Here is a 17653-nt window from a genome sequence, read left to right on the forward strand (position 1 = left end):
ATCACATATTGGATGGATATCTGGGCCTATAATTCTGACCGAGTAAACCCTAATGGAACCCGGACCAGCTAAGCATTGTGAGAGTTTCATGGAGGCCCTGACAAGCATCTCGGACTTTGTGAAGGCAGTGGAAATTAATTCCAATCTTGCCTTTCAAAAATCATATCACATACTCTCTTAGGAACTGAAGATTTTTTCCATTTGTTACAGGCAGGAAGGAGTTTAATTTAAACAGTCCTGATTTCACCTCTTACCACCTGCCTGTAAACAGAAAAGTGTTTTGGTTTTGATTTCACCTTTTTAACAGCAGCATATTTTCCAACCCTCAGCTATTGGTGTGATCCAATTTCTATTAATAATCCCGCAGAAAACTTGAGATAGGGTAAACTTAGAGGGTTAGTTTATCCACACACACTCAAACCACAGGAGAGAGTGTCACTATGTAGCCCCTTGTGCATTCATACAATAAACAAGGGATAGAGGAAGAAAGATTTACAGGGCAAAGACCGTAGAGCAAAGGATTATTGTCTCATGTGAGTCCAGAATCTAGAATCAAAGTCCAGTGGTGTATTCCTTCACAGAAATCAGCAGGCTGAAAACCGATGCTGGATAATTCACTTTTCCAGTAGAGATAATTTCCACGATGAGATAGGCACACAGAGATGAATTAGCCTTGTAGGCAATGGTATAGGAGTTCAGAAGTTCCAGTAGAAACATTATAGATGGGGCCAGGGATTCAAACCTGGATGGAAAACCTTTTCTGTGCTGCTTGGTTAAAGGGCAGATGGCAAATTGATTTGCAGTGTAGCAAGACAATATAACTGGTTCTTCCAGCTGTGGAGGGGGGGTTGGGGGAGGCAGTCCTTTCATATGACTCCCACCTGTCCACTTTAACTTTGACAAAGCATGTATATTCTTTTGTCTGGGTTCCTGAGATTGTTGTTGTTCCAACCATTAGGAGTTTGAAAGGAAGGTTGCAGGGCTTTCAGTCCTAGCAGGCTAGTCGTCTCCAGTTTACCAGACCTGGCTTATGAAATGTGGATGGCCTTTGTATAATTCCATTTAAATTTGGCCTGTGTAGCCCACAGGGGTCATTAGCATCTCTTCAGAGATAACGAGGCATAAATTTCTTCAGTACTGCCAGATTAGCTCCTATTGTTTGAAAGTCACAGCCAGTCATGGCTTCAGTCACTTTAAAAGATCATTGTTCTGTTTTAAAATTTTAGGAATTACCCATAAGGATATATGTAACTATTTTGTATTTATACATATATATATACATTTAGTGAAAATATAGTGTGAGCCCTTAGCTCTATTACAGTCCTTGTGGCCTCGGAGAAAAAATGAATACTATTTTACTTTTTTAAATGTGGCCTTATGAAGGAAGAATAGGAAGTGAAGAAATAAACATGCATTCTTTCATTTAGACTGGAACATCAGACACACTACTAGCAGGGGCAATTGCAGTTCCCAGCTGCATTTTCCTTTTTATTTTGAGGTTTAAACCTGGGTTAGTTCATCAGCAAGGACATTGTCCGGCCCTGGGACATGGAAGGTTTAAGTGACTTGGGAAGATTTGAAATTCATCTATTGGAGAAGTCTATTCAGAGTTAGAGTTCTGATTTTTTTTCTGTTGGAGATCAGGCACCTGTAAAGCCTTCAGAACTTTGCTTGTCCAACCAAAGGGTCTGGAGTTTTACAGGGTGGTTAGCACTTGGGGGGGTGAGTGATGGTCAAGATGCTCTGGGTGATCACAAGGGAATGCTGAGTTTCTTACTCTGTGAGGGCCAGGTCTTTTGAGCATAGGGCCCAGCTGCTCTTGTCCAGCTTAGCTCCTGCCTGTCCACTTTGGTAACCTGTGGGTTCAGCTGTTCAAATCCAGGGATTGTGGTTAGGCTGAGGGTCAGGAGATTGGGGTGTTTTAGAGGGACTTTGGCCTCTTTAGGAGATTCTGTTCAGTGTCAGGCTTGGGCACTAGCACAACTGGTGCATTCCAGCTTCTGCTGCAAGGTGCTTTGAGTAAGCATAGCGACAAGCGGGCAGTCAGCTCCTGAACTTGGGCCAGCCTTCCTGGGCCTAGATGATAAGAAGATGGCTTTCTAGAAGGGACCTCTGCTGCATCCATATCAGAAAGGGCCACAGTGCTATAGCCTGGTGGGTTGTTATGGATCATTTTAACTGCAGGGGGCAACCCTGTCAGGTCCCTTGCAAGTCTGCATTAAGGTGAGTGAGTATGGGGTCCAATCTGGTTGGTATCCCTCTGCCGGTCAGTTGGGTGGTAGACTCCACATCTTTTGTGGTACTACGGCCCTCTGGTGGGTGGTCAGCTCTTACTGTACCTCCTGGTGACTTTTCAACTAAGTGAGGCATCACCTTCATTTTTTCTGGGCCAATTTGGGAACTTTCCTGATCCCATTTAAATTCGCCGTAAAGCTACTGGCCAGACAAGTCAATGGCTTCCTAGCTGGGGCCTTTGGCTTTGGAGGGGCTGGCCTCCTAACTTGTTCCATGTCCCCTGGAACACCTCTGCCCTCAATGGATGTGCAGCTCCAGCTACACTCCCTTGTGGCTTTTTAGCTGGGTGAGGTATCTCACTCCTTATCTGCTCATCTGTTTGGAGTCTCCCTTTGTTCCTATTTAATGTTGGAAAAAAGGTTTTTGCTAGCCATGCTTCAGGCATTTCCTAAACCTTTTCCTTTCCTGGTTTAAAAGCTTGCCTTCCTTCAGAGCCTTTGATTATGTGGGGCATCTCCATCACTATCTCTTTCCCTGCTCTGGGACTTCTCTGGTCCCTATTTAATTCTGGGATACTCTGTGACTCTATTTTAGATTTGAGTGGCCTTTCCTGGACGTCTTTTAATCTTACTGGCCTGGTTTCGGCCTTGCTAAATTCGATCAGCCCTTGCTCAATGTAGATGAGTGCAATTCACTCTTTTTGGGTCTCTGGGCCTTCGCCAGCTTTCTGCTCGCCTAAAGGTTTCTGCTAGTTGGCGTTGGCCTCTTTTCTTTTGCTGGCTAACACCCTACTACCAACCAAATTGTTCCCAAGGAAGAAATCGATTCCTGCTACTGGTAGCTCAGGGACAGCTCCTCCTGTGACAGGGCCTGAATCAAGGTTACACCCTAGGTGGGCTTTATAAGGAGTGCAAACACAAATCCTTTGCCCATTCCACTGTTCAGTGCTTTGGCCTTCAGGGAGGACTTGACCGGGGGTGGGGTGGGGGCACGGATGGTGAGGGGTGGGGTAGGTTTAAGTTTCCCTCCAACATCAAGGAATGAGTGGCCCCTGTGTCCCTGAGCAATACAACAGGCTTGCTCATATTCTGGGATGGGTAGGGGGACACTGTTCCGGAAAGGACAAAACTCCTGAAGCTCTTTGGGAATTTGTCCAACTCAGACATACATAGAGCCATGCCCTCCAAAGGGATGAGTGTATCTGCCTGCTTTGCTATACTACCCACTGGGATGCCCTTTGGGGTCAACTATTAGACCTACAGGCTTCCCTCGCAATTTCTAGCACTTCGGTCTGGAATGGCCTATTTTATTGGAATGTGAACATACTGGTGTCTGGGAGTTCTCCTTTCAGGCTGCAGGAGGGTTTCTCACACCCTCCTTTGTGTTTTCTTTTCTGGGTGGGGGACTTTCTTAGGTAGGTCGCTTTGCTTATCTTTCCAATGATCGTGAGTATGGTTTGGAAAGGGTCTGCCTGAGTTTCCAGGCCCATGGGTGAGATCATAGCTGTCTGCTGTGATGGCTGCATCCCTGGCTGTGAGAATTCTCTGCTCCTCTAGGTGTACCTGCAGGTTGGAGTGTAGGCAATTTGTGAACTTCTCCAACAGTAGTAGCTCACGCAACTCCTCATAAGTGTGTGGGATTCTTAGTGATCTTATCCATCGATCGAATGCAATTTGCTTCACTTGATGTGGGTTTGTGTAGGCTTCTTATGAATGTTTAGAATTGCTGCTGACATGCCTCTAGGACTAACTTATAGGCGCTTAGGATGGCCTTGGTCTGCTCATAGATCATGAATACATCAAGGGTCAGCATGGAGAAGATATCTTGGGCTCTCCCTGACAGATGCTCTTGAAATAAAAATGACCAGATCTCTGATGGCCATTTTAGCTGTCCTTTTTTTCACAAAAGTGGAAAAAAATTATTCCACATCATTCTCTTTGAATTTGGGAATGAATCTAGCATATTTGAGGGCCGCAGAGAGTGGTTCGAGGATAGAGAGATGGGGCGTGCTACTGGGTAGAGAGAGATTTTCCCTTGCAGCCTCCAGCTATCTGGTCTCTATCTCTTTGAGCTGCTAGCTCCATTTCCAATTTTCAGAGCTGGAATTCTCCTTTTTGTTCTCTTGTCTTCTTGCTCCCTTTCTCTTTCTCTTTCCTGAGCTTCCCTTTCTCTTTCTCTTTCCATCTCCTGTAATTCTAGCTGCAATCTGTGCTTTACCAGCTCGAAATTGGCCAGGGGAGGGGATTCGGATTTATGGTTGAGCTCGGCATCTAACTGCTGTACTGGTAAGGTGAGATCCAAATGTTCTACCAACAACTGGATCTGTTCACTTCTCTTCACTTTACAGGGCAGCTTTAACTGTACCTCCCTAGCTACAGCTTTCAGCTGTTCTGTGCTAAGGGCTGCTAAAGTTTCACCTTTCAAATTCCCTTGCTGGACCCACATCTGAGCATCAGAGGTTGTCATTTTCTTAGTGTTAGGGCAGAGGAATTTGTTGTTGTTTTAAAATTTCCTCCAGGCACCAAGTTTTCCTCCTAGCTTCCAATTAGCTCTTTTCTCAGATTTGGCTCATATCTTAACTTGGGACACTGGTCAAAGTCAAATGGGTTATCCCAGACTTGAGCTCCCAATTTCTGTTATGGACAGGAGGCGGTTTAATTTAAACTGCCCTGATTTCTCCTCTCACCACCTGTCTGTAAACAGAAAGGCGTTTTAATTTTGATTTCCCCCTTTTAGCGGTAGCCTATTTCCCAACCTTTCATGTTTGGTATGATCCAATATCTATTAATGATCTCATGGCAAGCTCGAGATAGGATGAACTCAAGAGTGTTAGTTTATTCACACACACTCAAAACGTGGGCGCAGATGTTGCTATGTATCCCCCTGTGCATTCAAACAATAAACGAGGGATAAAGAAAGATTTACAGGGAAAAGACCATAGAGCAAAGAATTATTGTTTCGCATGAGTCCAGAATCTATAATCAAAGTCCAGTGGTGAATTCCTTCATAGAGGTCGGCAGGTTGAAAACTGTTGCTGGATAATTCACTTTTTCAGTAGAGATGACTTCCACAATGAAATAGGCACACAGACAAATTAACCTTGTAGACAATTATATAGGAGTTCAGAAGTTTCAGTAGAAACAGCATAGCTGGGCCAGGGATTCAAACCTGGACAGAGCACCTTTTCTGTGCTGCTGCTTGGTAGGTGGAAGATGGCAGATTGATTTGCAGTACAACAAGACAGTATAACTGGTTCTCCCAGCAGGGTGGGGTGGGGGGGTGGGGGTGAGGAAGAGATGGGTTGGTGGTGGGGGGATTGGTGGGTTCATGCCACATGGCTCTCACCTCTCCACTTTGGCTTTGACAAAGTGTGTATATTCCTTTGGGCTCTTGAGATTGTTAATTTTCCAACCATAAGAATTTGAAAGGAAGGTTGCTGAGCTCTTTATCCTAGCAGACCAGTAGTCTCATGTGGGCCATGCCTGGTTTATGAAATGTAGATGGCCCATGTGTAATTCCTTTTAAATTTGGTTTCTGATGTCCACATGGGTCCTTAGCATCGCTTCAGAGATAATGAGACACAAATTTCTTCAGTACTGCCTGATTTGCTCCTATTGTTCGAAGGTCACAGCCAGACATGGTTTCAGTCATTTAAAAAAGCCATTGTCTAGTTTTAAAATAAATATATTGTATTATTTATAAATGGTGTGAGGTCTTAGCCTCATTATATATTGTTTTAGTTTTCTGCAGATCCTCAGTTGACCTGAGAAAGAGCATTTTTGGGCCATGATGGATTGAGGAGACCACACCAAGAACACTTGCACATGTTGGCCCTACATACAATGGCTCTGTTGCTGCACGGGGACCAATTAGGCCTACCCCAAATACACTGAGAGAAAAGGATCCATTGGAACCTTGGCTCCTGCTCCTCTTTGTGCTCCACAAGCATATACACAATTGAAAATGTGGAACAAACTCTCAGCAAAAAAGAAACTGAGGCTGAAGCAGTAAACTTTTTCTTTTAAAAAAAGAGAAATAAATAGCTAGTTTGGAATGAGTCTTCAATTAAATATTTGATGGCCCTTTATAATTGGAGCTCAGTGTTTAATGGATGAGGTAACTCGGTACGAAGATCATCATTATGGCTGAATAGGCTCACTGGTCCTAGAAAATTAATTTTATATTTGTGGAATGTCAAATTTCTCCATCACAATAAAAAAAGTCACATTTTGTCTTATTAAAGTTTATGATAGTTCAGCTTTTACATTAATCCTATATGTATATCCCAATCATTTATTTCATTTCCTGTAAAATTTTAATAGTGAAAATTCAGTGTATTCTATTCACTGGTTTTCTACCTGTGAAACTGTTTAACTTTGATTGGCTGATTATCTTGGTCACTGACAATACTGCTGTTGGATGTCTGGAGATCCTCTTGACTCGGCGCTAGATATAAACTGCTGTCGGAGAAAGGGAAAATTGCCACTACAGAGATCGTTAGATCTTTCTTGGCAGCTTTCGTCAAGGTCAACAGTGAGCACCATCACTTCACTGATGACTGCAAAATTTGACCAAATGAGTAATAATGCCATGAGTATGTGCTGCAGACATCCATTTTTCTATTGCGTGCCAAAATAGCTACAGTGTCTGAAAGCTGGCGACCTTGGGACAGAGATCCTGCCAGATTTCAGATCTTGCTGGATTTTGGGTTGGGCGGTTCAAGCCAAGGGTGGTTCAGGCCAAGCCAGATCGGGGGGGTCAATGGTCGTTTGGAGTGCAGGAATAGACTAGCGCACCAATGTAGCACCTAGCCAAACTGTCCAGGTAAATTATTTTTTATTTTACTCAAGTAAAATTGATGCAAGGCATGGTCTAAAAATGTCTGGTTTTTAGACAGCTGGATTTGAGACACTCCTGTATTAAAATAAAATCATTGCCAATTCTTTTGTAAGATATATGTGGAAATGGCAGGGATGCTGCTGAGATAACATTTGTATCTAAGGAAGACCAAAAATCCCCAACTATGCCTCATCTATGTCATATATTGATGTTTTTGCTCAAACTGTATTCTTGCTAGTAAAACCTAGGCAGATTTAAAAATGCTTTGACTGGTTATATCATATTTCCAGATGTTTATAACTGGAATATCTGATATTTTGGGAGTAGCCACCCTGTTCCAGTACATATCCCTGTGCATTTCTTGACAAGTTATCTATTTGCTTATTCTGAATGATGTGGGATTGAATGTTTTCATGTAAGGTCTTGTAAAAATAATACATAACCCTTCGACTGGAGCTAGCACAATTTGCTGCTTTCCATCAGTGAGGACAGTTAACAATGCCTGTAATGGAGCTAACATCTGATATCTACTTTCCACAGTGAATTCTAACTTCACTCATCTCAACATGTTTATGAAGGAATCAGTGAAGTTGGTTGTTGAATTAAAGGGATATTGCCTTCATTTAAGAAAAAAACTGGCAGCAATTTCTCTTGGAAGGGGGAAAGCCAATTTTTGTCTGGAGGATCTATGATGTTCCATTTGTAATCATAAATTTAAAGGATGCTCTTAAAATGGTGTTCCTTTATCAAAGACTATTACAACTATAATCCAAGTCAGCTAAGTAGTATATTAATTACTAATTTTGTTTTGCCCTATTGCGCACACTGGGTTATAGTCCTAATTGAAACTATCATTACTTGAAACTGAGTGAAATAATTTATCGTCTATGTCACAATTTTGCAGTTAATTTCCTGACCAATGTAAAATTTTGGCTGGAAGTTTCTGAAAAACACTGAAATGTGAATGATGCCACTATTAATCTGCAAATTAGCTAGCAAGTTTAAGGATTTGTGAGTGGTGAATCTTAAGAAATTGCAGGTCAATTAACGCTGCTCCAATGTTTGCTTTATGCAAATGAAATCTTACTTTCAGCATTCCAGTTAGTTTTAAGCTCTTGCTGGATTAGCACATTTCATCAGCTTTCCCTTGATTTGAGGATGGCACCTACACAAGTTTCTGCCATGGGTCTTCATGTGGCTGAACAGGCTGATTCTCGACTGGGAGGATGTGATAGAGCAGATCATTGATGTTCTAAAATAATACTTCCGGTGTCTGGACAGTTCTGGAAGAGCCCAATTGTACTTAGCAGAGTGGGTCTCAAAACTTGTGGCGGCCTACTGCCCGCTGAACGACCTTGCCATTATGAAGGCACAGCCCTTGTCACCAACTAAATGGCGAGGAGGAGGAGCAGGAAAAACCCCACCCCAAATTTCCTGTTTGCCAACAGTCCCAGAACTTATCTTCCCTCCATTACTGACCTTCAAAGTGTTTGATTGGGAACAATACAAAAATAAAAGCCATTCCAAAATAAACATTCCAAACCAAATTTATACACAAAATCATGTCATGTTCCATACAAAAGTCAATATTCACCCTTGTGCATTCCCTTAGTGCCTATCTTCCATTGCCTTTGCCTGTCCTAGCACTCCTATGCAGTCCTTCCAATGGCTGCTAATGCTGACTGGAACAGACTGCCATGCAGGATGATCTCGACATGGGTCGCAGCATTCTGGGCTGGTTGGCTAGCCAACAGGCAACGTCAAGAACATTGGTAAGAATGGGAATATGAACGCTGTCTATCTGAGAGAGGACAGCAAGGTCAAGCTATGTGGAGCCACTGCTGTTGTACCTTAACAACTCCAGTAATCTGTTGGAGGATAGATTGCTGGATCACTGTGATATCCTGCAAGCTCTTTGCACACTGTAATCCACCCCCATGCTGGCAGTAGCCTGGGCTTGCATGGCAGAAATTTGACCTTGCCTGTTATCTGCCACTGCTCCACCTTATCCTGGGAGAAGAATGCTAGTGAGTGTGGTGCAATGTGTTGGGATGTGGCTGTCATGGTTGAATAGCTGTTTGCAACTTGTGACATGTGACTGTAAGGCTTGAAGCAGTTTGGGAAGCTATGGTGGAGCATATAAATGTCAGGTATTAGTCTGATTGATAGAGAAGTGAGTGATGGGGTTGGGGTGAATTGAACGGTGTCTGAGGCTGGTGTGCAGTTGGAGGGAAATGGCATTTGAAGATAAGTTAACTGACTTTGACTCCTTGAGTGAGTTCCTTGAGCATCTTGTCTCCACATGTGTGTTTGTGTGTGTGTGTGTGTGTGTGTGTGTGTGTGTGTGTGTGTGTGTGTGAATGTCTCCTGGGCCCTGTGTGTGTGTGTAAATGTCTCCTGGGCCCTGTGATACAGGACATTTCGCCTACTTTCCAACTCCTCCACCAAGATCTCCAGTGTAATATCCAAAAAGCTAGGAACCCCCTCTCTTCCATAATCTGCCATTCTTGACGGTTTGCCAGTTCAGATTCAGTTCCTGCATGACTGTCAACACTTCTAGCCACAATGCACCTCCCCTAAATAGATGCTGGCTAGCTTAAGTGGCACTGGCAAGTTCAAATTTTGGGCCCTCTGTTGATGTGTGCAGCAAATGGACAGTGCAACTGGAGCTGTTCCTTTACATTTTCTGAAGATTTAGGAATTTGATTATATCAGGTAGAGGATCCTTCTGCAGTTAGGCTCCTGAATCGTGAAAACTGAAGTACTTGTTTGCGGCAAACTCTGCATCTGAAACGGAATTGTTATATTTACTGTTTTGTGGAATGAGTCGAGACTTCCTGCCTCATCTCATGTTGGGAAGTAGATGCTGATTTAATTCAGTTGCGTTTATTTAGACTGACTCAGAGCAATAGCTTAAATGTTAAAATAGCAAAGCCAAATGAGTAAATGCTTTCATTTTCTGTGGAAATTCTAATTGTAGCATTAATTAAAAACATAGCCAAACATACATGATCCCCCTCAGGATTACCATTTCCTACTGAGAGAACACATTTTTTCTACAGTCACGTATTCATCACAGATATATTCTGCATGCTCTGCCAACAAGATCGGCTTTACTGTTTATAAGTACTGTTGATTATTGCTGTGCCATTTTAGCATAAGCAACATCAAAGATGAGTCTCATCCTGTCTTCACACGAGCATATCGATGTACACTTTCTACCAAGGACTCCTGGTGAGCAATCTAGAGTAGAAGCCCTGGCATTTCCTTGCTTATTACCTTAGCTCAGGCACTCTGAGGCTGATGCAGTGTTCGAGATCGTCTAACTCAGCACAGGCTGGGGAGTAAACTTGAAATTACCTGGTCTGTGTCATTTATTACCATATTTGGCATACATTTATTCACTGAGTTACTAAGGGAACTGCATAGTCAATGCATTGAAGAACTTTTATTTTAATAACTTGATGAAGAAGCCTTGAAGATTCCTACATCAGATATGAACAGGAAATCAGAAAATCTTGAATCAACAAACCAAGTTTGTTAAATAGTTTAGAAGCTGTTATTTTGAATTTGCTGAACGCATTTAAACAGAAGTGATCAGATTTACTAACTGTTCCTTAGCAATGACCCATCACATTGTTCTATTCATAGATTAAGTAGGTGAATCAAGCATTTTTTTAAGCATCAGTGGCTTTATTCACTGATTTTAAACATTTTAACTTGGATTAATATGTGATATCTTTAGACACACAGTTAAAGTTATGTAGTTGAAAGTTTAAAGATTTTGTGGAATGGGTAAAGATCAATAGTTCTAACAACCATATTTATCAATAGCCTCTAGTTATCAATGACACCTTTACTGTAGCAAGAAGTCTCAGCACTCACAGGGGAACACAAAGGAAGTGGATTCCAAGCCATGGTGGAAGTGTGAGGAAAGCTCACTGAAAGTTAGGATGGGTATTGAGAAGAATTTTAAAGAATTACAGAGCTGGAAGAGTTGAGGGAAGGAGTTCCAGAGAATAGCATCGAGGCAGCTTAAAACCCTGTCTTCAAAGATGGGGTGAAGAGAGAGTGGCAGATGTATAGAAAGCCAATGAGGATGGATGGGAACAGAACATATAATTGCAGGAGATTTCTGGGATAGGATGGAGTGACGGAATAGAGAGGGATGTTTTGCTGAAGATGCTATGTTCAACGTGTTGTGGAACAGGAAGTTGGTTTTAGTCAGTGAGAATGGGAGCGATGTACAAGTGGGGCTCCATGCAGAGAAAATATAGACCATTGAATTTTGGACAATGTGGAAGATGGGAAGATAGCAAGCAACAAATAGGAAAATTCAAATCTGCAGGTAATAAAAGCACAGATTGATGTTTGAGTGGTAGTTGGTATCAGATTGGTGCAGATAAGCAGTCTTGAAGATGTAGAGAATGTGGGCTTTAAAATGCACCTTCAAGTCAAACAGGGCACTAAGGTTTTACAGTCTGATATGCCTGTAGAGGAGAATAGAGTTAATGTTAAAGAATCAGCGCTTATGGTGTGTTCGAAAAGTGGTTTTGCTCTTCCAGATGTTCAGAAGGACAAAGCTGTGATTCATCCATGACTTAATGTAATTTAGACATTCTGGTAGCATAGCAATGATTGAGAGATTTTTTAAATTCACTTTTGGGATGTGGCCGTTGCTGGCTAGGCCGGCATTTATTGTCCTTGAGAAGATGATGGTGAGCGGCCTTCTTGAACCACTGCAGTTCATACGGTGTAGGTACACCCACAGTGCTGTTAGGGAGGCCATCTTGTTTCATTGCTTTTAGACTTTTTAGTGGTTTGGTACAGCTGAGTGGCGTGCTAGGGGCATTTTGGAGGGCATTTAAGAGTCAACCACATTGCTATGAGTCTGGAGTCGCATGTTGACCAGGTTGAGTGAAACATTGGAGTGCTATCACAAAAACAACAACAACTTGCATTTGGATAGCACCTTTTAATGCAATAAAAGTCTGAAAGTGCTTTGTGGGGAAAGTTATCAAACAAAATTTGACACTATGTTTTAAACTATTACATTGTATTTCTGTAACTCTCTTTTACTGCTTCAGATTCTACCAACTCCCACTCCTACTCTTCATCATCCTGATAAGTTTTATTCTATTCTCTTTTCTATAAATAAACACATTATATCCTGAGGGAAAACTATCATTGAAACAAGGAGAGCACATCATGGAGTGCAGACTCAAGGAAAATTTGGGAGCAGAATATCATGGAAGGTGGCAGATTGGAGAATTATAGAGGGTGCTGGAGCAGAGACTCTGGGATGGGATTGTGATTTCTGTTCCTGAACTGAGTATTTGATTTTTATCCTGTTGAACCAGCTTCCATTTTGCTAATTCTAAAATCCGGAATCAAAGGTTTATGGTGAGTACATCAATCAAAATGCTGCTGAAAAATTAATTTTTTATAGTTTTCCGTGAATATGTTCTTTCCACAACATTGCTTCACCCATTACAGCGGGAAAAGTAGTTGAGGCAAAGTTTCCTGACTATTTTTCCTGAGAGAGAAGGATAGCTGGCTGTGTTACTGTAAAAATACTCAGCAGAGAACTGTGAAAAACAGGTTCATTAAATAAGAACTCTGACATCCCTTTTTCATTATTGAATATAATGATGTATTTCACTCTGAGAGGGCATGACCTAACACATCTGAAACATTCCATCATCTCTAGTGGTTGAAGTGGACTCAACAAAGCAATAAAAATCAGTAACTGGAGCCCAGTATTAGAGAATGAACAATTTTATTCACCCATTGGAACATAAAATAAATGAAATAGGTCATGTTTGGTTGTGGGTCACCTCAGAAACATTAACATTAACCTTTTTCTGATGCTGCACGATTTGCTGTATATCTTCAGTGTTTCCTGTTTTTCAGATTTCCAGCAGAAAGTGGAGTAGGGATAATGAGTAGGTACTCTAATTGTCACAATGTGACTTGATGTCCTGCAAAGGTCCGTGCTGGGCCTCAACTATTCACTATAATCATTAATGACTTAAATGATGGGGTAGAAAGTCACATATGCAAATTTTCTGATGATACAAAGGTAGGCGACATTGTAAGCAGTGGAGGTGGAAACATAAAACCCAAAAAGGCTTTGTGGATTTCAATGTAGGCAAATGTGATGTCATTCATTTTGGATCTAAAAAGGTTAGAACAGGATACTTTCTAAATGGTGAAAAGCTAGAAACAGTGGAGGTCCAAACAGACCCCCAGATCCAGGTACATGGATATTAAAATGTCATGAACAGGTACAAAAAAAAATTAAAAATGTCAATGAAATTCTGGCCATTGAAAAATACTGAGTGAGTGGGGAAGGGGTAGAACTTTCTTTGCGTATTAATTGTAGTAAAATAGTAAATATTTTAGAAATAATTTGTTTCCAATTTTGGTACGTTGCAAACAGAAGAACCTTTCTCTCAGGGATTGGTGTCAGATATTTCAAAGCAGGCCCCAATTTTAATGCAAAATTAAGTATGACTATAAATGAATGAAATCTGTTTACGTTGAAAAGTTGTCTTCAAAAAACTCTTCTATACTTGCCCTCTTCTTTATATTTGATTACAGGAGAGAGGGCTCCATGTGCCATTGTGCCCCATTTGGATTTGTCCTCAGGTGCCAGTCTCTAGGACAGCGGGATCCCCCCTGCTAATATGGAAACTTGGACACAGAAGAATGCAATGAGACAGCCTAAACATTTTATCTTGCGCAATAAAAGGCACTTAATCTGATGGCATGTTCATAGATCCAAATTTCTCATGGGACTACGATGCCATCTGTTGCAAACATGCCACTTTTTTAGTACTTATGGGTGGAGTTGATGGAAGAGTTATGCGTATCTTGAGGGCTGCTGCCCTCTCAAATAAGTGGCAGGAATTACCGATTTGGAATTTGTCCCTGGAGCTGTTGCTATGAAAGTTACAAATAGACAAAAGAACTGTGCATATTTTTCAAAAATGTTTTGCCACAATGACCTCTTTACATTACAGTGCTTTTGCTGACAAGCTTTGACATTGGCAACAGTGTTGTAAATAAGATAGGTGCTACAGCCTCACCAGGTGCCAGGAACCAAAGCTACTACTGGTGAAGCTGGCTGCTATGTTTCTCTGGCCATGGTTGTGGAAGGGGTGATTGAGCAAGGAGCCTGGTTATTTTGACCTCCGCACTTTCCTGGTGACTTTGTGGACCTTTCCACTCAAGTTTATTTTCCAGCCATCTGCACATGTACAATTTGCATGTGTCATGTTCTATTATCCTGTGGGTGTGTGGGGAGGATTTTACTACGTAAGTGGATAATTTATCTCCACATTTGGAGCTCCCGGATATTAAGTACCACTTCAATCTGTTGTCAGCCATGGCTCAGTTGGAAACATTCTTGCCTCTGAATCAGAAGGTCCTGGCTTTAAGTCCCATTCCAAGGTTGGAGTACAAAAATTAAGACTGACACTCCAGTGCAACACTGAGGAAGTGCTGCACTGTCAGAGGTTCTGTCATTCAATGGAGACGTTAAACTGGGGCTCCATCTTGAGTGGGTGTAAAAGATCCCATGGCATTATTTCAAAAGAGAACAGTGGAGTTATCCCCATTGTGTTGGCCAATATTCATCCCTCAATCAACATCACAGAACAGATTATTTATTTATGTGGAAGTTTGCTGTGTGTAAATTGGCTGCTGCATTTCCATGGTGACCCAATGTTTTTGCCAGGACAGTCCCAGTTTTTTATTAAAAGCCCTGGTGCCCCGACAATTTGCCCAAAATAGTTGAAATATCCCAATTTGCAGCTTTTCCCTCTTTACAGGAACCATATCAGAGGGTTCTGTCAACTGTACACCCTTTCAGACAGCATCAGCGTCACTTCCTTTCCCCTCCACTTTACTTTGCACTCTATTTACTGTTGGCAAACCCAAAAGAAAGCCTTTTGGCAGCACCCTTCAAATCAGAATGCCACCCACTTGCTGACTGTTAAGTGGCTACGCCAGGATACTCCCGCATGTACAGAAATCCTTTTCACCAGCATCCAGATTTAATGTCCTGGAGCACTGGGGGTGAATTCTTTTCCCCAAAAATAAACTGGTTCTCAATCAGACAGCTTTTTGCTGCCCTGGTTGGTTCGCCTTTCAGTGCCCTGATTGGCCATTCCCCTGACCAAAACAAAATAAGTCCTATTGGACAAGCTCTATTGCAATAGAATAATGCTGAGAATTTAACACTATGGAAACAAGAGCTGAATGAGACATATAAGTGTGTTACCACATTGTTTCTTTGATTTCTAGGGTCAGGGTATTCTTATGCTGGAAGCCATGATATTGATTACAGTATTCAATATACAGGAAGCAGTTACTACATAGATTATAAAGGTAAGATGCTCATTTAGACACACATCTGTATTATCATCACTGGCTTTTTCAATTGCTTAATCAAGTCAAATTATTTTAATACTAGTCACAATATTCTGCTTGTTACATAAATGAAATCAAAATGAATGTTTTTGCATTTATTTTATGAGAATCTTGGGAACAAATGAAGATAAGTTACTCACAAATTGATACTTGTGACTATTCCATTTTTAATTAGAGGACAGACTTTCTAATATTTTATAATATGTATATTATTTTCCCTCTAATTCCCTCCTCTCATCTCCTGGAGCTGTTGACTTGTTTTGGGGTTCTATAGGCAGTAGTAATCCTCCTCACTCTCTGTTAAATGGTCATCCCTCACATACAAGTAGATGAGCAAACATTGTCTGGTTGAGTGCGGCTTGTTGTCTATTTGTCAAATACAAGATAATAAATAGTCCGACATTGGAAGAGCTACCAAATGAAACAAAAGGGAAGCAGAATAGAGATGTATTTTGTTTAGCAATGTATCTGGAGAAATTATACTACAGTTACCAGCACATTATTTAAAGTACTGCTTATTGGAGAGGTCAATAAATAAAACTATGGTATAACATATTTGCTTGTAACTAGATCATAAAGCATTTCAACTCATATCGCACATAGGTGATAGGTTGAGAAACCTACACTTGTATCTACACTGATCCACTTTCTAATTTGCGGTTTGCTAGTAGAGATTCAGAATCAAGAACAATGAGTTTTTATGCTGGCCTTATGTCAGTGTAATGATGGAAGCCAGATACGAAAGCTATACTTAAAATACAAGTTTGAGGTAAGGCATCGACTACTGTCACACTAGCCCATATAGATCAGTGGTCAGTTTTGTAATAATTGTTTTATGCTAGTTCAGGAACTCAAGTATTGTTTTGATCCCAGCTGATGTTAATACTGGACAAGTCGGATCCCAGAGTGAAGCCTGGCTTGATAGATCCTAACTTCTATTTTTTAGAAACCATGGGGGAAAGTTACTGAACAAATTCACATGAGTCTGCTGATGAACTTTTAACACAAAGAATAAAATATTGATTAAACAAGAAAAAAAAACTATATTACATCAGATAAAGAGGTTGGACAAATCTCACTACAAACACAAGAAGATGATTCAAATATTCACAATTCCTTCACCCCCAGCAATTCCTTTACAGACATTTACAAATTCAGAATGATAAAACAATTTACAATATCTATCTTATACTCAAATATTCAGGGTAAGTATGAGATACATGTGAATTAATAGGTGAACTGTGACCAAAGCAGATTCCATGGATTTCTCAACGACCCACCCAGACCTTTGTCAGTTTGTGAGCCAACCAGCCTCATTAAAACAATGGGGAGAATTTTTCCTATGGTGGGCGGGCTGGGTAGGAGTGGACGGGGTAGGTGTGGAGCCAATTGCCGCCCAGCGTAATGCACGGCCGGGGGGAGGAGGGAGAGTCGGGGCCTGCTAGGGGAAGTAGTGGCATAGTCGTATTGTCACTGGCAATCTGGCAATTAGGGATATGCAATAAATGTTGGCCTAGCCAGCGACACCCACATCCCATGAACGAATATAAAAAAAAATCTCCCTGAAGCACGGAGTTGCCTTGGGGAGATTGAATGGATTATAAAACTTTTTAAAAAATAAAGTAAAAATTTATTTAAACATGTCCCCTCATGAGCTGGGACATGTTTGTGAAGTTTGGAAAATTTATTTATTTATTTTTTAAAAGCTTCAGGAAACCTCAAACCGCCCATGGATGAGGTTTCCTGAAAAATGTGAAGGCCGCTTGGGCTCTTTGTCTGCCCGCCAACCTTAAGGTTGGACCGGTAGCGTTCTTAAGAACTTTAATTACTTTCTTATTGGCCTTAATAGGCCGTTGGCATTTTGATGGACGCGCAGCCGCCTCCAGTGCTGAACGAAATAGCGGGATGACGCATGACGATGTTGGGACGCACACCCGACGTCATCATGCATCATTTTATGTATCGGTGTGTCGGACCCGCCTGCACACGCTGACCAAAAGGTTCAACCCATTGTCTTCCTCACGAAGATTTCCAATCTCCACAGTTGAAGAACTCATTTTGGAATTCTCTCCAAGTGTCACTCCCACTTGGACAGCTGCGACAATGGCCCACGTTGCAGCATTTCAATCTCGCCTTCCAAGAT

The 17653-nt window shown here is 41.5% G+C and overlaps 1 protein-coding gene across 1 annotated transcript in view; it reads left to right on the forward strand.

Moving 5' to 3' along the window:
• The window catches only part of srpx2 (sushi-repeat containing protein X-linked 2), a 67311-nt gene that overhangs the window by 5591 nt on the left and 44067 nt on the right, over positions 1-17653 (forward strand). Inside the window, exon 3 of the mRNA XM_041195677.1 lies at positions 15385-15468. Coding sequence (XP_041051611.1) covers positions 15385-15468 — 84 coding nt within the window. The remainder of the gene's footprint in view (positions 1-15384; positions 15469-17653) is intronic.

The sequence above is a fragment of the Carcharodon carcharias genome, chromosome 9 (assembly GCF_017639515.1).
Source record: "Carcharodon carcharias isolate sCarCar2 chromosome 9, sCarCar2.pri, whole genome shotgun sequence".
In the NCBI taxonomy this organism is placed as follows: domain Eukaryota; kingdom Metazoa; phylum Chordata; class Chondrichthyes; order Lamniformes; family Lamnidae; genus Carcharodon; species Carcharodon carcharias.